The sequence below is a fragment of the Chelonia mydas genome, chromosome 4 (genome assembly GCF_015237465.2).
Source record: "Chelonia mydas isolate rCheMyd1 chromosome 4, rCheMyd1.pri.v2, whole genome shotgun sequence".
In the NCBI taxonomy this organism is placed as follows: domain Eukaryota; kingdom Metazoa; phylum Chordata; order Testudines; family Cheloniidae; genus Chelonia; species Chelonia mydas.
In genome coordinates this window covers 14728038-14750282 of record NC_057852.1, presented here as the reverse complement: position 1 = coordinate 14750282, position 22245 = coordinate 14728038, and the positions used below count along the sequence as shown (strand labels likewise).

The 22245-nt window shown below is 40.0% G+C and overlaps 1 protein-coding gene across 12 annotated transcripts in view; it reads left to right on the top strand.

Moving 5' to 3' along the window:
- RUFY3 (RUN and FYVE domain containing 3) overlaps positions 1-22245 on the top strand; it is a 79417-nt gene that overhangs the window by 41059 nt on the left and 16113 nt on the right. For 5 of the 12 annotated variants that reach the window (XM_037896692.2, XM_027828185.3, XM_037896694.2 and 2 more), the window contains 11 exons: positions 2218-2335; positions 4859-4960; positions 6865-6988; positions 7979-8040; positions 9748-9813; positions 9915-9984; positions 12785-12877; positions 13327-13410; positions 14105-14272; positions 15862-15959; positions 19895-20014. In XM_037896692.2, coding sequence (XP_037752620.1) covers positions 2218-2335; positions 4859-4960; positions 6865-6988; positions 7979-8040; positions 9748-9813; positions 9915-9984; positions 12785-12877; positions 13327-13410; positions 14105-14272; positions 15862-15959; positions 19895-20014 — 1105 coding nt within the window. Of the gene's footprint in view, positions 1-2217; positions 2336-4858; positions 4961-6864; positions 6989-7978; positions 8041-9747; positions 9814-9914; positions 9985-12784; positions 12878-13326; positions 13411-14104; positions 14273-15861; positions 15960-17559; positions 19612-19836; positions 20015-22245 lie in introns of those variants that run through there. The other 7 variants (XM_037896700.2, XM_037896701.2, XM_007065907.4 and 4 more) reach the window with 5 other exon arrangements.

Below are 22245 nucleotides of genomic sequence, written 5' to 3'. Positions count from 1 at the left end.
TCCTCTTGCTTACTGTAGCACTATGAGCTTTTCTCATTAGTTTTGTTACGTTTGTAAACTTTAGGGGTTGTGTGGCTTAAACCTGAAGTGCACTTGTCAAAATGGGCAAGCAGTGTGTATTTGACTTTAATAATCTGTGTACCTAATCAAATACTAAAGTCTTCACTGATTTTTTTTTACTGCCTTTATGAAATGTTATTACTTTGTTGAAATGAAAATTGCAGTTGCTCTGAAAAATGGACAGGAGGTTGTATAAATTCCCTGCAGCTTCTATAAGTACCTCCTGCAAAGCTATTTTAGTGGCTTACAGTAGGTCCTTGTTGAATTAGTAATTCTTATGCTGGCTATAGTAGCAGTATGCTTGGGGGAATAGTTTTCCTATTTTATAACAGTAGAAGAACATCAGCATTGCAAAGTGCAGGTTTAGAAAAATTAACTTGTCCAATCAGTAGTGAGTGAAAAAAACATCCATCATGAGTGTGGATGTCTAAGCTATTAACTTCTGCTTTCAAGTTAGAAACGGAAACAAACTAGTTAGGGTTTTGAAAATAAACATCCAAAAGTAACCTGTGTATAAATCAACACAGTGTTGTCTGCCCAACTCTGCAGAAAGACTGCTTCCTTGCTTCAAGTGCTGTCCATACCTTTGGCGTTAACGAATTTTGGATCAGTTTCAGTGCTGCTGTTCAGAATCCTATGAATAGTTGTGAAATTGTCAACCAAATCAATTGCATGCTGTTGCTGCTTGAGAAAGCTATGAGCAAGGGTGGAGGCAGGCGTTGGGGAGAGGCTATAGGAGGAGTAGAGCAGTGAAGACCCTACCCTCGTGAAGGAGTGTTGGACCCTGCACAGGAGAGAACCCAAGCTTCTCTCCTCCAGTAGCTAGAGGGGATGGAATTGTTACTTACTAGCAAGATGCTGATCTGACAGATGACACCACCCCACACCCAGAAGAAAGGCCCGTGACAGCATCCTGGTAGAAATTCTAGCCCAGCAGCTGCTATTGGGGAAGAGGCTAGGGTGCTCACCTGTATGTTGTTCTGGCTCTCACAGGTGGGCCCCCAGGTACCATATTTGGTATCTGCCTTTGCTTAGGAAGTGTCTGTTCCAAGCCCTGAGCAAGTGCAGTGTCCTTAAACATACATACATACATACATACATCTTCTATGCTTGAAAACATAAAAAGCAATCAGTCACACACGGGGCAAGTAGTAAGTATAATTTTCTGGTTCTGAATCGATCCCTGAACCCAGCTGTTTATAGGAAGTTAAATATAAATTGCAGGAGAGCATTGTCAGTAATAATTCTGAAACCAGAACTTTCCAGAGGTCTGGACTAGAGCACCCTCCTGTAGCAGATTGTGGCATGACTGGCACACCTGCCTCAATTCCCCACTAGAGTCCCCAGAAATAGTCCATGGAGTCCTACCAAGAATAAAGATAGTCCTTGTGGGGTTCATTTATTACAAAAGTTCCATGAACATAAATCCATAACCAAGATCCCACAACCACAGTCCAGATTTCCCCAGCATAGTCCAAACGGTGCATTCAGTATACAGCTCCAGCGTCCTTCCCCAAGCCTCGGCTCTCCAGCTTAGCCCCTCCAGCTGGTGTGCAACCCTGCTCTTCCCAGTGGGAACCCCCACAGCCTCTGTGCTGGGAGCATCTTTCTCCCCCAGCCCTGTCATGGTTCCTCTGGGTCCAGGTCTCTGGCCCCGGAGGTGTCAGTGGATAAGCTGCACGGCCCTTCCAGCTGATGTGCACTCCAGCTTAGAGCCAGCAGGCAGCTCCCCCTGCTGCTTCCTTCTGCCTTCAGCCTCTTCCAGTGCTCACTCTCTGGCTTGAGGACACCAGATAGCAAACCCTCTTGCCACTCTCCCACCTTCAGCCTTCTTCCAGGTGCCAAACCTACAGTCTCTCTGAAGGCCCTCCCAGGGAAGAGCTCTCTGCAGCTTTCCTGAGAGACCCTCTCCCAAATGACTCTCACCAGGGCTTTCCCTGACCTTACAGCCCCCAGGTGTCACCTTGTGCTCTTAATTTGTCAAATGCAGCCCCTGCGCGAGCATAGGAGAGCTGGCCCAGCTTCATTTATCGGGCTAGACACCCTGGGTCAGTCTCACTTCTGCTTTTAGTTTCACTTTGAACAAATTTGAGAATGTATTTAAGACAGTACAGATGCGGGAGAAACTAATAATCTATTTATATCTTCTTGTTCTAGCCAAGAAGACTTTTCTTGGACAAAATAAGTCATTTTGGGGACCTCTGGAGCTGGTAGAGAAGCTTGTTCCTGAAGCTGGAGAGATCACAGCAAGTGTTAAAGATCTGCCAGGGCTTAAGTAAGTGAAATCCTGGGTATGTCTACACTTCTTCAGTAAAACACTCACAGTTGGCCCATGTCAGCTGACTCTTGCTCACAGGGCTCAGGCTGAGGGGCAATAAAATTGCAGTGTAGATGTTCAGACTGAGGCCTGGGTTCTGGGACCCCCTCAAGCGGGGAGGGTCTCAGGGCCTGGGCTCCAGCCAGACCCCTAAAATCAACACCCCACAGTCTGAGCCCTGCGAGCCTGAGTCTGCTGACATGGGCCAGCTACATGTGTTTTATTGCAGTGTAGACCTGTCCCCTGATCTGTTGCTTTCCAGGCAGAATCATAGGGTTAGAAGGTCTAGTTGAACCCCCTGCCAAGATGCAGGATTTGTTGTGTCTAAACTATCCAAGACAGATGGCTATCCATCCTCTTTTTGAAAACCTCCAAACGAAACATACCCAGTTCTTTCAGCCTTTGCTCATATGGCTTGCGTTCCGTCCCTTTGATCATCTTCATCTTTGTCACTCGCCTCTGGATCTTTTCTATACATTGGTGACCAGAAGTGAACATAGTACTCCAGCTGAGGCCTAACCAGCGCTCAGTAAAGCAGTACTATCACCTCTGTGACTTGCATGCTATGCCTCTGTTAATGCAATCTAAAATTGCATTTGCCCCCCCCCTTTTTTTTTTTTTGGGGGGCAACAGCATTACATTGTTGACTCGGTACTGTAGGGTTTAATTTTAAGTAAGAGATGAAAGTGAAAGCAATTAATAGGGCTTTATCTGCAGCTTCTAACCAAAACAAGCAAAGGAATTAGTGGTGGAGAGGATGTTTTCTCATTATAAAAGAGCAAGGAGGCTTCCTGAAGAACTGCACGCTTAGTACTGGCAATAAATGAATGATATGTGGAGGGACCAGAAACAGGTCTTATTGAATCTCTTTCACTCTAGCTCAAGAAAAGTGGCATTAAAGAGGGAGAACATTAGGTAGGAATTTTCTGTGATATCTTGGAACACTGGAGATAGAGGTTGATCGACTTTTTAAAAAAAATCCTTTTCTTTTAATTTAAATAAATGGAAGACTTAGTAGTGACCAAAAAGGCAAACAAGATGTTAGATTGCATTCGGAGACAGAATCATTCTGGAAATATAGTACCTTTATATTACATAGCCACCTGAGATACTGTGTTCAGTTTTGCTTCCCCCTTTCAAAAAGAATCGAGCAGAAATAAAAAATATCTACAGAAGTGCAACAAAAATGAATAGAGGCTTAGGAAAACTTCCCCATGAGGAGGGACTAAGGATTAAGACTTCTTAGTTCAGAGAGGAGATGAATAGGCGACATGAGAGGTACATAAAATAGCAAATAATATAGAGAAGGTGTCTCCTATATTCATAACAGGCTATAATCCTGAAAGTTGTTCCACGTGAATAGAGTCTCATGCCCCTGGATTTCACTGAAGCGCTATGCAGAGTCTGCCTGCATGGTACAGCTTGTAGGATCAGAGTGCAATATTTACTGTTTCGTTTTATAAAAGACCATGGGGATAAACAATAAAATTAAAAGGCGACAAAATTAGAACAGATGAACCAAAAAACCCCAACCTTTGTACACATGTAAACTGATGGCTTTCATTGCCACAAAATGTCACAAAAGCCTAGAGCACTGTAGCACTAAAAAAGAAAACATACAAGGATAACAAAAATACCTTAGGTTACACTAACTGGAATAAGGAAATGAAGTCCTCCACATGCTTCCTGATACAAGCCAGTTGACTAAGTGCTGGAAGGTGACAAATAATTTCCCTCTAATCATTCTACTGTTTATATGGGTGGTTTACACCTTCCTTTGAAGCATTGGGCACTGGCTGCTCTACAGCATACCAGATTAGGTGAGCCATTACTCTGATCCAGCATGTCAGTTTCTACATTTCTAAAACCATGTACGTTCCACCTGCTGGCCAAAATGGGGGAAGGAAGAAAGTGTGAAAGATTAACTATCAAAACCATAAAACATTCTTGTTTGATATGTTCAGAACTTCACCTAGCATTGAGAGAACCATATTTAATCAATACTACAAATCCCCTGTTCAGTTCTTCAACAGGCTGAGGATTGGTTACCTGAGAGATATTTGGGTACCCACACTGTGTTAAAATCCAGAATGAGTGTGGCTGAATTCTTCTATTAACTTGCCTAGTATGACAATTGCATTTGACCCCTTTCTATATCCATGCCCCGTTACTTGATTTCTCTGAATGTTTCTGATAATCTTTGTCTAGATAAGTATTGCTAGCTCTTTGCAGAAACAGCACCCAAGAGGATTAAAAAGGGAAGATAGGAAAAAGACAAATGATTGCAGGGATAAACACTGTATGTGGGCACTTGCAGTTGCATACCCAAATTTCCACCTACAGTAATTGCTGAAAGCTGCAACTTTGAGATAATGTGTAGATTGCAGAGATTTCAAGCAGAGTAAGACATTCAAGGTTTGTGTGAATATATGTATTATAACATGTGAGTAATTTCTTTGTTTTGTTTCTGGGCTTTGGTAGGACGCCTGCAGGTAGAGGAAGAGCCTGGCTTCGCCTGGCCTTAATGCAGAAGAAGCTTTCAGAATACATGAAAGCTTTGATTAACAGAAAGGATCTTCTCAGGTGAGCAATTCTTTCTCTCTTGAATCTGAGAGTTTTGTTTTATTCTCTGTCCTCAAGTGATGTAGATCCATTGCACTCAAAGGACATTTTATAATGCATTTTTATTACTCTGCAACACTGGAATAACAACTATACTTGTAGTTTTGATTTGGGACAGCGGCACTGGTGAAATCTAGAGCTTGTTTTGAGCGATGGGGAACTGTTCAGCTTTCTGCTTGTGATTCAAAAGCCATTATCTTCCACTGTTGTAATAACAGCATGCAAAAGATCCAAACATTTCATTTATTATAAAGAGGTGCTGTAACACAGGTAATTGGAGTAAGGGGTCTGTATAGTGGGGAGGCAGTGTTCAGTGGATAGGGCACAGGGCTTTGGGCAAGTCACTTCACTTCTCAGTACCTCCGTTTCCCCATCCATAAAATGGAAATTGTCACAGTGTGCGCCACTCACTGCTAGTCTGGCGCCACCTCCTGGTCCCTCTGGGGATTAGCTCTCGAGGTCGATGCCCTTTCTGTGGTTTGAACATCATCACTCCGTCTGTCTCTGGTCTGCAGCTCCTCTCTCGCTCCAGAAACCTCAGTGTTGTCCTCTTCTTGACTCAGCCCTCCAGCTAGGTCACTCAGCGTTTCCCCCCCTTCTGGGGTACAGTCCTGCAATTCTCTGTCAGTCCCACAGTGACCCAGGCAGTCTTCCCATTCCCTGGCTCTCTAATGCCACTTCCCCAGCAGCGGGTAGGACAGCCCGGGCCCTCCCTCTATTCCAGCTTCCAGTCCAGGGACCCTACAACACGCAGCCAAAGTTGGCTCAGTTCCCAACGTTGCTGTGTATTCCCTGGGCTGCTTCCTGCTCTTCTGGCTTGCCCTTCCTTCTCCCAGGGTCTGCCAGTTTCACATTCCCTCCTTTCAGGGAGCAACTGCTGGCTGTACACCTCTGCAGCCTCCCAACCCTCTTCCCAGGGAGTGACTGCCCTTTCCCAGCAGCCCAGCCCCTGTCTGTTGCCAGCTTCCTGGCTTTGTAGACCCTGCCTCTTTCTTCCCAGCTGAGCCTGTTTACAATCGATCCCTGCTCCCTGGCTCTTCCTCCAGGTGTAGGCTATGGAGTTATTAGGCGTATGTGGCCATCTTACCTCTTTCCAGTCCTATATGTGGTGGACACTCCCATCACAGCAATAATGATACTTTGTAAACTGCTTTGAGATCTATGGATGAAAAGTGCTAAGTAGTATTGCATAATTGCCTGCATATTTTTCTTTGTTATGAGGTTTTAGTATTTTTGGCTTTATGAATATTCATTTTTTAATTCCTTCAATTATCTTGAGTGTGGGTGGAGAAGCTTGAAATTAACCTTAGGAAAATGTAGGGTGGCCTAGTGTCAGATGGGAGGTTTATAACAGAGAAAAATTAGGGTATGTAACTTTTTTAAAGTTTAATATTCGCTTAGCATTCATGACTCTTTTGCTTTTAAATTGAAAAATAATTGAGTGCTACATTACCTCAGTCAAAGCTGGAAACCTGAGACCTGTCTGCAGTAACTTACCTTGTGCAGGACATACCTACAGAGCTATCAAGCCTCCCTTACGTTGGGCCTTTGTCTCACATTCATGGCTTAGCAAGTTGAGAGGTTCCCCTTTCTAGATCTCTCTCAGGTCAGAGCAGCAGTATGTTGATAGAGCCGTGTCGGCTGTACGGCTGATGTATAGACTGTCCGCTAGCAGCCAGCCGTCTAACCAGGTACGAGGGGAGGGTGTTAACACTTTATTGTTGTCTTAGAAGGTCACAGGGCAGGAGTGTAGTGGGTAATAGAGCTCATGCCAATTTATCTGTAAGTGTCTCTTCAAACTCCAACTTGTTTTTTAAAGGTTTGAGTGATGTAATACTTACTGTCTCTTTTGGTGCATCTTGCAGTGAATTTTATGAGCCTAATGCTCTCATAATGGAAGAAGAAGGTCACATAATTGCTGGCCTCCTAGTAGGGTTGAATGTCATTGATGCAAACTTCTGCATGAAAGGAGAAGACTTGGATTCACAGGTATTGGATATTAATAATCGGAATAATCCCTAGCTGTTGTAAGTATTTCTGGGATGAATTGCACTTACTAGAATTATGCTGGTTTTTGATTGTATAGTTTTCGATTATACCAATTAGTTAAACAAAGGGAATACTGTAAGTATTTGCTTCTGGAATTGTATTGGCTACAAACGGTGACACTGGGTTTTGCAGGATAACAAGTGTGTGTGTCTTATTTGCTGCTGTTTTTTATTCTACCTTCCTCCTCAGTATTTGCCATTGGAGGTGACCCTTTTGTACTTGGTTTAGTCATTTAGATGTAACATCTCTTTTACATAGAAGTGCTGTCAAAACACTTTCCACCGCTACCTACTGTGCCGCGATGGTCTGTCTCGCACTCTGGCAGAGTGCCACTGCCCTCTGTTCCCTGTGTTCGTTTTTTTTAAAATGACCAGCCTGAGAGACCATCCCTTCTGTTTCTCTTTGCTGCTGCTCCTCATTGTGACCTGCATACAGGTCACAAACAGCAGAGTGAAACCTAGTACCAGGCCAAGGAGGAGGAAGTGAAAACTGAGAAATGAAGCTGGGGAAGAGAACTGAAAAGAAGGGGAATGCTGCTCTGACCGGGGTCAGGAGTATTAGTTTTTCTAAAAGCGTGTGTCAGGAAATCGTTTATAGCCGTTAACAAGAGGGAAGTAAGTTAACATGCATGCCTGATTCAGCTTACATAGCTGGTGTGTATAGGAGTGTGTTGATCAAGATCTGCTGTCCTTCCCTCCTTCCAGTACTCCACTTGCATTACAAAGGGTAGCAACTTGACCTTCTACTTGAGCTCATCCTTGTTTTTATCAGTCTGGGTAGATTGTTGGTATAGTGGATTTATCCTAGATTATAAATCAATGCATTGATTTTATAAACAAACCAATGACGCTGAAATTGTGTAGGTAAAAAGAATAATATTTAGGTAGAGTGTTAGAGCCATATGTAAAATACTAAAATCTTCCTTTGTAGGTTGGAGTTATTGATTTTTCAATGTACTTGAAGGATGGGAACAGCAGTAAGGGCAATGAAGGGTAAGTACAAAGGGAAACTTGTGTCCTTTTTTGAAGAGGGGTTATTTGTTTGGTTTTTGAGTAGTATTACAAGTTGACCCATAATCCTGTAGTTTTAATTAAAACACTGCAGTCATGCTGAATTCCATTTTTGTTCTAATTATAGTTCTGGGATGGAATTCAGAGAGCTAACAAAGGAAAGAACAGGAAAGTATCCAGAATCTCAGGGGCAAGGGGTTGCATTTATTGACTTAACCAGCAATTAAATCAGAGAGCATTTTACAAAGCAAAAAGGCTCAGCGATCAAACTTGTGGTAGGCCATTTTCTAGAGCTCTTTCAATTTAAGAGCTGTGTGGTTTGGAATTTTCTTTTTCCAAACAATTATATGACCAGTAAGAGAGTCTTCAATCTCTAGCATCAAAAGGGGATGCATAAGAAATAAATCTCCCATTGTGTAAATGAACCAGATTATGCTTATCGGATTAGTTTGAGTTCTTGTACCTGCATATATGCAAGTAGATGTATAACACTGTATAGGAACAGGAGATGGAAAAATACAGGAACATACAATACATACAAATATGACTTTCTGTACTTCTGAAATTCATTAAATCCTCTTCTTCATTGATCAGAAGTTCTATCATTTTCTATTCATTTGGTGTTACCTTGATTCTTCAGAGTGAAAGTTTGCACTTTCCTCTTGTATTTGTCATTTTTGAAAAATAATTTTTTATTTAACTTTTCATGCTGGAAATGCATGAAACAAAGTCTGTTTTCAGCTTTTGTTGAGTGGATCGTAGAGGGATGACTTTGTTTTGTAAGCTTGAAGGCAGTACGCAGAACAATACTGGTACTTGTTTGTTTGAATTTTCTCTTGCTAATCAAAATGTCTTCCTTGATTGATTGGGCATTCAATTGTGCAAATTATACAAACTTTGTCCTGCTAAAGGTTGTACTGACAATTTGTCCAAAGTCCAAGGGCTGTAAGTAATTTATATACAGGCACAGATCACAACTGCTCTCATCTTTCAATATACGGATGTGTCACATGGAGGAATTCACGCTCAGTCCTGTAGACTCCATCACAATCCAAATAGCTGTTTTCTCAGGTACAGATAGTTCTTAGATAGCAATGTTGTCTGCACGGACCTGTGTGCTCTGAGAACTTTAAAGATGAATATCTTTGACCTTAGAATCTGAGGTTGAGAGATGGGAGCAAAGAGAAATTGGTTTTTCTCTCTCTTCTCCCCTTCATCTGCTGAATGATCCCACTCTATATTCTTCTTTTGGCCCCATATAAGCATTTTGAAGTGACAGCATGCCTGTGTTACCTCTGCCTCAGACAGCCCCTTCGTCATGGAACCACTTTAGGCTCCATGCTAGGAATCCCTCCCCCCTCCCCCCCCCCCCTCAACGACAACCTAAACAGGTCAAGATGGTGGGGATGTTCTTGGTAGGGAAGGCTGGATCAGGTAGAATGAGCTCTGCTTGGTAGTCCTGGCCTTTCTTCCCAGTGGTAACAGGCCTTCCCTTCTGTAAAGAACAATTGTCCCCTAGAGGCCTCAGGAAACACCACAGAACTGACCAGTATCTGAAGGATTAAAGATGAGCTGGCCATAGGAATGGCTAAAGCACAGCCCATAGTCCCATGAGACAATCGTTGCTTGTAGGTTGGGAGAGAACTGTATATCAGGAAACACTGATTATTCACTGTGTCTGTTTTTCAGAGATGGTCAAATAACTGCTATTCTGGACCAGAAAAATTATGTAGAAGAACTCAATAGACACTTAAGGTAACAAGTTCTTTTCTATTATGGTATGATCTAAGAGACATAAAGTGGTGGTTATATTTATTTTTAAAGTAACCAGTAGCTTTTTCTTTTTAATTTGACAGTGCCACTGTAAACAATCTGCAGGCAAAGGTGGATGCTTTAGAAAAATCCAACACTAAACTTACTGAGGAGGTAGGTGTAACAGAAAAGGGTGCATCTTTATTGCCTGTGAAATCCCGAATTAAGGCGGAAGTGATACCTGATTCCTGAATTAAGTTGTAATGACTGTCTGTTAAAGGTGAACTGGAAAGCTGAAATGAAAACTGAGTTAAGCACAGGATCATGTTGTTTGTTGCCACTAACTAGGCATGAAGGACCCTCAGCAAAAGAATGCTTTTTAAAATTAACTATTTAAAAAACAAACAAACATTTCCTCCTCTGAAATCTGATTGATACTTTCTGCTTATGGAAGGCATCAGAATGTGTCCCAGAATGCATTGTATGAGACATCTTGTCTTGCTACCACACAACATTTTGATTAAAAAACAAAACAGAATGATACAAAATTATCATGGTACGCATTAAATGGATTAAAAACTGGCTAACTGATAGGTCTCAAAATGTAAATGGAGAATCATCAAGCAGGTGTGTTTCTAGTTGGGTCTCACATGGATCAGTTGTAGGCCTTTAGCTATTTACCTTTTTTTTTTTAAATGACCTGGAAAATAAATCACAAAATCATCACTGATAACGTTTGTAGATGACCCCAAAATTGGGGGAGTAGTAGATAATGAAGAGGACAGGTCACTAATAAAGAGTGATCTGAATCACTTGGTAAACTGGGCACAAGCAAACAATGCTTTTTAATGTGGTCCAATACAAAAGTATATATCTAGGAACAAAGAACGTAGACCATGCTTGCAAGTCAGAGGACTCTATTTTTGGAAGCAGAGACTCTGAACAAGTTGTGAGGGTCATAGTGGATAATCAGATAAACATGAGCTGCCAGTGTGACACTGTGGCCAAAAGGGTTAATGTGATCCTTGCATGTGTAAACAGGGGAATCTCGAGTAGAGAGGCTATTTTACTTCTCTGTATTTGAACTGGTGTAACTGCTGCTGGAATAAAAAGTCCAGTATGGGTGTTCACAATTAAAGAAGAACGTTGTTAAATGAGTGAGAGTTCAAAGAAGGAGTCACAAGAATGATTAAAGGATTAGAAAACCTGACTTAGACTTGAGGAGCTCAAACTGTCACCTTATTTAGCTTAATGAAGAGAAGGTTAAGGAGTGACTTGATCAGAGTCTCTCAGTACCTAGGTAAAGTACAAATTGTGGATAATGGGCTATTCAGTGTAACAGACAAAAAGGCTTGACAAGATCCAAGGGTTGGAAGTCAAAACTAGACCCATTTAGACTGGAAATAAGATATAATTTTTTTTAAGGTGAGGGTAATTTAATCACTGGATCAATTTATCAAAGATTGTGGTAGATTCTCCATCACTAGCAACTTATAAATCAAGATTGGATCTTTTTCTGAAAGATACTCTCTTGTTCAAACAGGAATTATTTGGGGGAAGTTCTGTGGCCTGTGTTATACACGAGGTCAGACTAGGTGCTCTCAGTGGTCCATTCTGGCCTTGGAACCTGTGAATCTATGAATATCTTCAGTGAACTGGGAATTTATGAAGAAATTTTCAGAGGATGTTTTGCTTAAAAATGTATTTCTTTGGTAAATATCTGCTTCTGTAATCAGCTCTTACTCGGTGTTGTCACAGTGTATGTTGAAATGTAATGATGACTTTTCCTGTATCTGCTGAAAAATTTGCTGAATATAAATAAAAATGTCACTCTGCAGAAAACCCCCACAGACTGGTCACTTAGGTCAGTCAATACACAAATCTAGGTATAATTTTTTTTTCTTTGTAGTTCATCTTAAAGCCAGAAATGCATTCTAATCTTCCCCGTTCTTCTACAGGCCTCCTGTATGACTTTGGACAAGTCAGTTAATCACTTTCCCTCCATTTCCCATGTAAAATGGGGAATAATGAGTTTGGACTCTTGTCTTTTGTCTGTTTAGATTGCGTGCTCTTTGGGATGTAGCCTCTCTTAGCACAAAGGGAGTCTGATATCAATTAGGATCTCTAGGTACTATGATAATACAAATTAAAATACTCTCTGAAAAAGGACAATAATGGCCTTACATTTTCATGTTTTGCTTACTCCAGATAGCTTTATACATCCGGTTAGTAAACAGTTCCAAAGATACATATTCAGATGGTCCTGTTACAAATGTTTTGCAGTCTTCTCCTCTGGCATCCAGTTTCACTAATGGAGATGACTGTATCTACTCATGTGGGGAGGGAAGAAAAGTTATGTTATATTGTGCAATTAAAAACTGAGTACTTTAAAAGGCAGCATGATTATGCTGCTGTTTTTGGTTATACTGTAATAAATGGCCTTTTGTTTAAAGCCTGCAAAATTCACATGCTCTGCCAATCAAATGTATTCATATCTCCTACCAAATTAATTGCAGTACTTATCAAAGTATTTGTTGATAAACAGTTTATTTTCTGGTCACTCAGTGGAGTCTCCATACTGGTTAAAATAATAACTGACATTGTAACAGCTCTGCCCACCAAAACTATCTGCAGCACACAGCTAATTAATTGTGTTGCTTGTCATATCAATTCATGCGTTTTGCATGAACTGTACAAAAGAATCATGGTCTTGTCAGGATCCTCTGTATTAAAATAAGTAATCTATTGGTCATGGATGTCTTTCTCCCAGGAATCCCAACAGGGAGTAGGACAAAGAGCCACTGCCCCAAGTAGGCCAGTGAAGATCTTTCTACTGTTCAGATTCTCATATCGCACCCATCACTGTCTTATCTGAGTGACTGAGCACCTTGGTATCCAAGTGATGTAAATAGCTGTCCATCCAGCCAAGTGAAACATCGGTGTCTAAGTTACAATTCTCTGGTTTTGTTTACAGCTTGCAGTTGCAAACAACAGGATTATAACACTGCAAGAAGAGATGGAACGAGTTAAAGAAGAAAGTTCTTACCTCTTGGAAAGTAATCGTAAGGTCAGTGTGTGTATGTTATGAATCTTTTTTTTTTTAAGTGAGAATCTCACTTATGCCATTGACACACTCATTACTCAATCCGATCTTTTTTTCTAAATTCAAGGGGAACTCCATAGAACTGTTTCAAAGTTTTTACTTAACCAGATAAAATATGTTGGTATCCACTATGGAATCTATTTCTACCTTTGGAAATTATAAAGATATTTTATCCGACTTTATAAATTGTTCCTACTTAAAATCCTATTATCTACATCCTGCAAATGGCTAGACTGATTATACATTATTGCATTAAATAACGCATGTTGGCGGAGGGAAATAGTAATGTCACAAGGATGTTACTTGCTGCATTAACTTAGTGAAGACTATCAATGTTTGAAAACGGCAGAAGCAAATTGACAAATATGATTCTGATAGTTTGATTTCCATCTGATTTGTTCTCTTAACTGTAGGTGACTAAGCAAGACAGAACTGCAGATGGACTTGCACTGAATGAAGCACGAAAACAGTTAAAGGAGGAGACTCAGCTACGGCTGGTAAGCTTGGTCTAAACTCAGAATTCGGTAAAGTATTAATATTTTATATAGTCATTCGTTGTCTAACAATTACCTTTTGCAAAGGGTATGTGTTATGATCCAAGATGCAAGTAAAGATGATAGTATTCCAAAATGCCTTGCTTAATAACCATTAATAACCTTGCCTAATAACTTCATTTTGTTTTAAAACAAAAATCTACCAGAAGTAATTTTCCTGCTTCACAGCAGAATAGTTACCAGATTTGAGTCAACATCACACAAAACAGGCATTGAGCTTCTATTTTTGTATTTAAGAAATGTAAATGATATCCTTGAGCCTACAACATGGACACCTGTCAACTATGGTTATACAGCACGTGAGATAAGGGTGTGGAAAATGGTTGAAAGGGGTATTCTTGTGAAATAAGAGGTCTGCAAACATTTCCCTAATGACAAATATAAATTTGGCCCAACTTGAGCTTTCTGATTGGTTGCCAGTGAAGTCAGATACATAGCCATAATACTTAGCTGTAATGGCATCTGTTTTCCTTAATTTAATTTCTAAATTCTATTTATAATGGCAATAAGATATTTGTAATGCAACATGATTAATAGTATGTGTTGATGGGGTGAAGGGCAGGGTGGATTATCACACATTAGTTCAGTCGTCTTCTAGTCAGAAGACTGGTTATGAAACATAATGTATGTGTTTCAGGATGTGGAAAAAGAACTAGAGGTGCAGATTGGAATGAGACAGGAGATGGAGCTGGCCATGAAGATGCTGGAAAAAGATGTTTGTGAGAAGCAGGATGCACTAGTGGCACTCAGGCAGCAACTAGATGATCTCAGGGCACTAAAGCATGAACTCTCCTTCAAGCTGCAGGTAGGGAAGGAAGCTAATGAAATGAAATGGTCCCTTTGTAGATATGGCATGTAGGAACCAACTAGACTTTTTTTCTTATCAGAAAGTCATTCATGAGGGAAGAAGAGGGTCACTTGTATACCTTTTCTTTTCGTCCTTGCCCCATCCTTCCCCATCTCTTAATCTCACTATGGATTCCATTTGATTCCTTCCACGCTCAGCCTGCCTTGAGGCTGACCTTTCTAACTGAGGAAAGCTGAACGTGACTTGGTCTGGAAGCAGTAGAGTCTGTAGAAAGTCAGTCTGTTCTTGGATCCTTCATGTCATCGTGTGGTTTGCCAGCACTACAAGGCTGGCTCATACCTTTAAAAAATAAAAATAAAAAAAAAAAAAGCTCACCAGATGCAGGGTCTTATGAGGAAAAAGCATCCCATGATATCTAAATACTTATCTGTTGAATAGTAAGACAATAATTTCCCCCTAATACATGGCTGTTTTGAGAGTTGTTGGGTAAGGATGTCTCAGCAGCATGCTACCAATCACCTGATATTGTTTTTGGAGCAGCTTGCATAGCTGCTCAGGGTTCAATAGTTCCACTTCTGTTCCCTTCTTAACGTGCTAGAGACTGAGGAGATGGATCTTTTCCAACACTTATGGGAGATGGTGTGTGGGCAAGCTCCTTTTCTGCTGCATTTCACTTTTATTAGTGCAAATAACTGTATACAACAGTGTGTAATCTCCTTTCTCTAGACTGGAGCACGTTTTAAGTAACTGTAGAAACAAGGAGGTCACAGCAACATTTTCAGAATCTGTAGCCTGTGGTTTTACTTCCTAATTTCATTTGCCAGTTTAGACTTGGGCTGCCCTCAGTCACATCCTATATGAGGTTTCCTTTTGTGTTCTCTACTGTAACACACAGAGTATCACTTGCTATGGTATAATGATAAAATGAAATTATTTGTATGGGTGACCATGGACAGAGACTTTCAACATCATAGTCCTTATAACTTCTGCTTCTAGAGGACCGCTTGCAGCATAACCAAAGTCAGTTCTAAAGAAAAGCTTTAATGACCAAAACTAAAAGTAAACATATATCACTGTAAAACCCATGTATGTATAAAAACAAAAACCATGATAGCGTCTATCTAGTAAAATCCATTATTTTAATGTATACAGTTCCACTTATCACTGAAATCCACTAGAACAGACTACTAAGACAAAACCAGACAGCTAATGCCCAGAGAAATAAGTATTCAACTTAATTTCAAAACCATAAACAGAATTAGCTGCCAGACGGTTGACAGTTCAGGCAGCTGGCACTCTTGTGCCACACAACTGATGGTGTAATATTGATAGATACTACATCAATCCATACCATGTGGTTCAGGTATGATACTTTATATATAAAATAAAATTGTTTGTTTACTTAGTCACTTACCAGGACATGGGGAAATGCTTGTCCACACTATTAATCTTTGCTTCCAATCTTTGCCCTTTGGATCACTCCTTCTTACATGTTTTAGCATCACCGATTCCATTTCATTTTCCAATGTAGTTTATTTCATATTTACCACTGCTTACTGAAGACATTAAGTAACTTTCCTTTCCAGAGTTCAGACCTGGGAGTGAAACAGAAGAGTGAATTAAACAGCCGTTTGGAGGAGAAGACAAATCAGATGGCTACTACTATTAAACAGCTTGAACAAAGGTAAAAATGAAACTTTGTTGTTACAAATTATAAATGTGTCCCTGTGGTGTGTGGTATACTTTTGCAGGTGCTAAAATTGCATGTTTTTTATATAAACTTGTTACATAGCGCTAAACAAATATGCCAGATAAGCTAAGTGCTATTCCTAAGAGTCCTTTATAGATATTTTTTGAAACGTTAATATTACCCAAGTTGCATTCAGTGGCCTAGGCCTGCTTTTAGCGAAGTCCATGGCAAAATTCCCATTGAATAGCATGGGAGCAGAACTGGGCATTACAACAAAGGGTCAAATCCTACTGCTCTTATTCACCTGAACAGTACCATGGAAGTAAGTGGAACTATTCAGATGAATAAGGAGAGCAGGACTTGGCCCTAAAGCAGTAATTCCGTGATAGACTGGTAGCAAGGACATGTTTTGTGTGCTCAGGAAAATCCTCCATAAATGAGAACATCCTGCTAAAATATCAATTATTGTAGAAGCTTGTTTTATACGCACAAACCGAGCATACATAGTGTATATATAAAAGCTAATTATGGGTGTCCTTGTCAGCATTGTTGAATGTGAAGATGTAACACTGGGTAATTAATTGCCTATTGCTAATTTAAATAGGCCTGTACAGCACCACTAACACTGTACAAATGGATGACTCTCAGAAGCATACAGTCTATATTAGACACAACGTGGTAGGGATGGCAATACGGTAGTGGGGGGCATGAAGGACAAGGATTACAACAGTCAGATCTGAAATATGCTTATGGGTACGTAAGACTCGAGTTCTGTTTTTGAAACTATTCTATATTAAAATTGGAACTTCCATCTCCATGAAAACTGAGACCCATGTTTGTTTCTGGGAGGTCTGAAGTGCAAGAAAACACAGTTAAAGTACCTTGGTGGGTGGGAGTGGAGAGGACTGTTTCTGGCACTAGGAGCTGGCAGAGGTGGCGGATGGGAACCATATCCATTAGCACCATGAGGACACATTCTCAAACACCTATCCTAGTGAGACAGCGCTGACAGCCCACTACCAACTCTCACATAATTGGGATGGATTCTGAGGTCAGACATAAAACCACTCCCAGAGGAGGGCCTCAGGGGATTGCATCCTTTTTCTTTAACATCTTTGGAGCTGAGCTTCTTATAGTTGCTTTCACAGAGGGTTCAGCTGGTGTGAACTGACTTCAAATGGAACTGTACTTATTTAGTCCAAAGTGTCTCCACCTATGCATCCATTCCCTTGTTATGATCCTGAATGATACGAGCGGGCACGAGAAGTGCATTTCCTAAAGATAAATGCTGTTTCATTTGGAAATAAAGTCAGAAGTAAGGGGAATAGTTAAGGTTTTTTTTTATAGTTATTACCTTATTCAGTTAAAGGATGATTATTGTAGTGTGTGTAACTTTCATCAAACTCTTCTGAGGTGTTGTTTCTGTAGTCTTTTGAGTGGCTCTGAGGAATGTTTGCCTTTTCATAATGTATACAGACATAGTATATTGAATGTACTACAATATCTGTTCAGTTAACTGATTTGAACTTCTCTCTTACTGTTCTTATTTTTTTTCCATTTCCCACACATCATCATTCTGACATTTTTCATATAGTGAAAAGGATTTGGTGAAACAGGCAAAAACCTTAAATAGTGCAGCAAACAAACTGATCCAGAAGCACCATTAGGCATTTTTGCAACTGGTCACCTCACAACTCTGACATCGAAACTTAGTTATGAGGGGAAAAACCTTAAGAATAGTTAAAAGCAACTGTTAAAATGTTAATTGTCATTTAAAGTTAATTTGGAATTCGCTGAATTTTTAAAACCTTTGGGCTTTTTTTTTTTTCAGAGATAGAAAATTTGGTAGAAGCTCCCTAATTTGCCACATAAATTCTGTTAAACTACAGATGAGTTGACCAATAAATACAGAAGGAAAGCTTAAGGAATGAAAGATTTGTGGCTCTGTACATACCTTTGATACGTACTGTATACAACACAAGTCTTCAACGTGAATGGGTACTAGATGTGTGGTTCTGTGCCAATATCCGATTGGCCAGTTCTGGGGAAGCCAAACTAGTTTTCTCTAGTTATGAAGTAGACAAAGAAAATGTGTCCCTGGAAGTAGTTGAAAGTAGTTATGTGCGTATTCCCAACCATTACCCTTTCACTTTTGTTCTTTGGGTTTAACAAATGGGCATTACATCTTAATATCTCATCACTATGAAGATCCAGTCCTCGTTAACCAAGACTGCTTGCAACAATTTTGTCTTAGTGACTTGGGGTGGGGAGGTAAATCAACCATAGATTCCTTTAAACTTCATGAAGACAGAATTGGTAACTAGATGTCTTAGAGTAACGTTACAGTAGAACCTCCTTATCTTTTCATTGCCTTCTACCTCTGCCATAATTCCCTCTAGAAATATACTGCAGTTCTTCCTAACTGAAGGAAGCTGAGGAGAGACCGTTGTTTTGTTGGTCTCTCCTCTTCCTAGAAAAGGAATAATTACACATTTTACAAAAATATTCTGCTCTTTATACGTTAGGATTAAAAAAAACGTGAGAGAGGAAGGAGTGGAACAAGTAGCAGTTTTTTGCTGGCCAGTCCTTGTCTCAGAGTAACTAGCCTATAACAAATAAAACAAAATAGCAGCCTTTCACTGTTACACTTGTTACATTTGCTTCTAAGTTTCTGTTGCTTGGTACAAATAGGGAATTTGCTGAGAGTTCTGGCAAAATAATGAAAGACGAACTAAAGCTTAGAAATGGTTCTGAATAGGAAAAATAATCATAAGCTTAACGTCTCACTTCAAATTTTTTAAAACTGTAGATTGGAATATTGTAAGTTAGTGTCCTCTTCCCTATGGTTGCAAGAGGTCACCATGCTGGTCCCATACAGGCTTTAGGGTGTAAATAATTCTATAAATACTTTGCTTCAAGAAATCAAGTTTGGGTTTTTTCTATGTTTAAGAGTTTTTTGTCCTTGTGAATTGCCTGCAAAAATTCTGTCTCATGTAAATTTCCCACTCTGTCATGTAGAATAGGACTCCTTGACACATAGTGGGAGACTTATATGACTATTATGCAGCTGGAAAAACTTAATTCACACTGGACACACTTAAAAATCTGTGAGGCTCAATCTTGCCCTCCAGTACACAGGTGGGTATCGCCCCTTAGCTTGTAAAATTGATGACTGCACAATGGCAGACTTTATAAGACTCCCTGGAAAATAACAACTAAGTATTTGAGGGTGGCTTTTGAGTCACATGTCTGAAAACACAAAATTAACCTGTGACCTTTTATTCTGAACTTATTTGAATCATCTGCAGAATAAAAGCTTTCATTAGGGTACCCAAATGGCTAGTTAGGATTGTTACAACCCCCCCTACCCCCACCAAATTCTTCTTGTGGACAATAAACTTTCTCCGATCACAGTAATGCTATAGTAGGATTGAAGACTTAAATATCTGGCAACTTGTCTAATATTTGATCCAGAGTATAGGTTGCTGTGATGTAAATGCCTATGTGCTTAATCTGATGTGATAGTTGTGGAAGAGACCAGGAAAATGCACTAATTCTAAATATAGTAGATAACCTATGTTGCAAGTTCCAGTTACATATGTAAAGCTGAAATGTAACGTACATTAAAATAAAATTTGACTTAAAATTCTGTGTACCTGAGGTTTGCTTTGAATATGGATAAAATGTTTTATGTTTATCATCTAATAGCTGTAAACTGTAGTAATAGAATAAAAAACCTTGAAAATCAGAGTTTCTTCTGCCTGGTTCACCTACATTTTGTCTTTCTTTAGAATATTTTCATCCTTCCCATTGTTTTACCATACAATTTGTTTTCCTTTTTTTGGGTTTATTTTTGTTTGTTTAAATTCAGTCTTCCTCCCCACCATGGCTTTTGTTTTTTATCACAAGTTCATGTGGCTCAAATCCAGATTGCGACAGGCAGAGAGAGAACGTCAGTCTGCCAAGGAGGACAACCGGCTCTTCAAGCTGGAATTTGGTGACAAGATCAACAGTCTTCAGATAGAAGTGGAACAGCTCACCAAGCAGCGGTGAAGAGACTGTTTTCTAATGTATTTATTGGGTGTGCTTTCTCTGCCAGGTCAGAAATGTCTGGGAAAACCCATAGTAAATGGGGGAGTGTGTTTATTCTAGACAGGCGCAGAGTAACCTTAGAATGGGGAAGTACTTCGATACGTTGTGGACCAAATTTTCAAATGTGGATATCTGAATTGCAAGTGCATTTTTGTTAAAACTTACCCCTTTTTTAAAGAAAATTACAAAATATGTAATCCGGAAACATGACAAGAATAATACAAGTCCCGTGCACCATCGAACGCTAAAAGAAGAAAAATCTTGTTACAAAAGCAGTCTGTGGAACACCCTGGGTAGAAATTAAATATAAAAATGTTCTCCAGGCATTTAAAAGCTCATAAAGAGAGGCTGGCAGTGTGCAGTTCTGCTCTAATAATGTCATTTGTATTATAGAATATAAACTTTAGAGAGAGAATAGACAGCAAACAATGTGATTATTCATAATCAGGAATGCTAGAGCTATTGTATCAGCTACAGTTTCCTCTTTTTCACCAGTAAGTAAATCTACTATTTTAGGAGACTGTGACAATAAATATCCTTGGGCACCAACCTAATAAATAAACCTGTATTTTTTTTAAATCCACAAACAGCCTTAGTTTTGTTGGGAACCAAAAAAAGACCTGAAAGTCCAGGACAGAAAACTCAGCATGAAAAACTATCATATTCCTCTTCCAGAGTTGTCAGTTTACTAACATCAGGAAAATACAAACCCTTTTACCATGAAATAGAAGATGGCCTCTCATTTTGCATACACGATACATTCTCTGGCCCATGACAAGGTCACTATGAATCATCATTGGATAAAATATATTGTCTCCTACTGCCTTCTTTGACCTCTTTCTCTTTAGCAGACACCTTAAGGCAAAAAGAAGTGTGAGGGACCTCAATAAAGTGAAGTGATACAAAACAGAATGTTTACAGTGGGGAGGAGGGTGTGATGACTGATGGGGCTTTTATTAACGAATATATGTAAGGTCCCATTTGTGCACACAAAGGACATAGCTATTCCCACAAGCACATCATTTTATGTGCCCACATTTGAAAATTTTGCCAATAGTATAATTAGACTGCATCCAACAGGATGAAAAATGCTAGTCTTTGTCTTTACTACTAGCAATATTATCAGATGTAAAAGGGGTTTTAGGTTGTGTCTATGCACACATGTCACACTAATTTAACTAAATTGGTTTAGAAATTAATTAAGCTAAATCAGTGCAAGCACCTTGTGTGGACATTCTTTTATCACTGTATTTATATTTATTTAGTTTGATTTCTAAGTCAGTTTAGTTAATTAAGTTCAAATTCAGTTGGTAGACAAGGCCCTTGAGATAGCTGTATTCGTAGTAAACTGCTTCCTTGAACTGGATTGCCACACTAGGAAACTGTTTTTTGTTCTGATGAGTTTTCATGCAATTTTACAAGTAAGACCACTCTGACTTGTATGGTATTGAGTGCATCAGTGGGCACCGATCCATGTCTCAAGTGTTTTTTCACGCAGTTCTATTCCCTGAGGTCCTAGACGTCTGGAAGCTTTAGGCTGTTATGTGCTAGCTACACCTGTATTTGTAAAAACAATTGGAGAGGTATGGGCACTGTTGGTGGAAATAGGGCATGCTTTTTTTAAGGAGGGCAGGATGCTGGTGTCTCTTCAGAGCGGTTGTTAGCCTCTTTCTCTAAAAATAATCCCTTGACATTGATTTCGTTACCTATTGCCCTTCACTTACCTTGACTTTTGGAGCCAGGTTTGTTCCCTACAGTATATTTTCCTGTTCTGCCCAGTGTGTTTCTAAAAGTCCTGAGAGCGGGGATTTCCGTCACTTACGTTGAGTTCTTACCGATCTGCTCCGAGGGCTCTCTTGCAGTGTTCTGTAGTCTTCAGTTATCGTTCCTCCTGTTCAGTGAGGAGGTGAGGCTGCTGGGGAAGAAAGTGGGTGGGCTATGCTGCCATCAGTACGCTGACAACATGCAGCTCTGCATCTCCTTTTATTGGTCCTAGACACCATGTTGTCAAGCTTTTCTAGTGCTTGGCCAAGACAGATTGGAATGAGAGCAAGATGAGATAAGACCAACCTGATTCTGATTGCTTGAGGAGGCAACTTGAGCGTAGGGGAGGATCCCCATTTTTGAGGGTCTGCAGTTGTTCACTTCTGACTTCTCAGCTGGTGTCAGTGACATAAAATGATCTCTT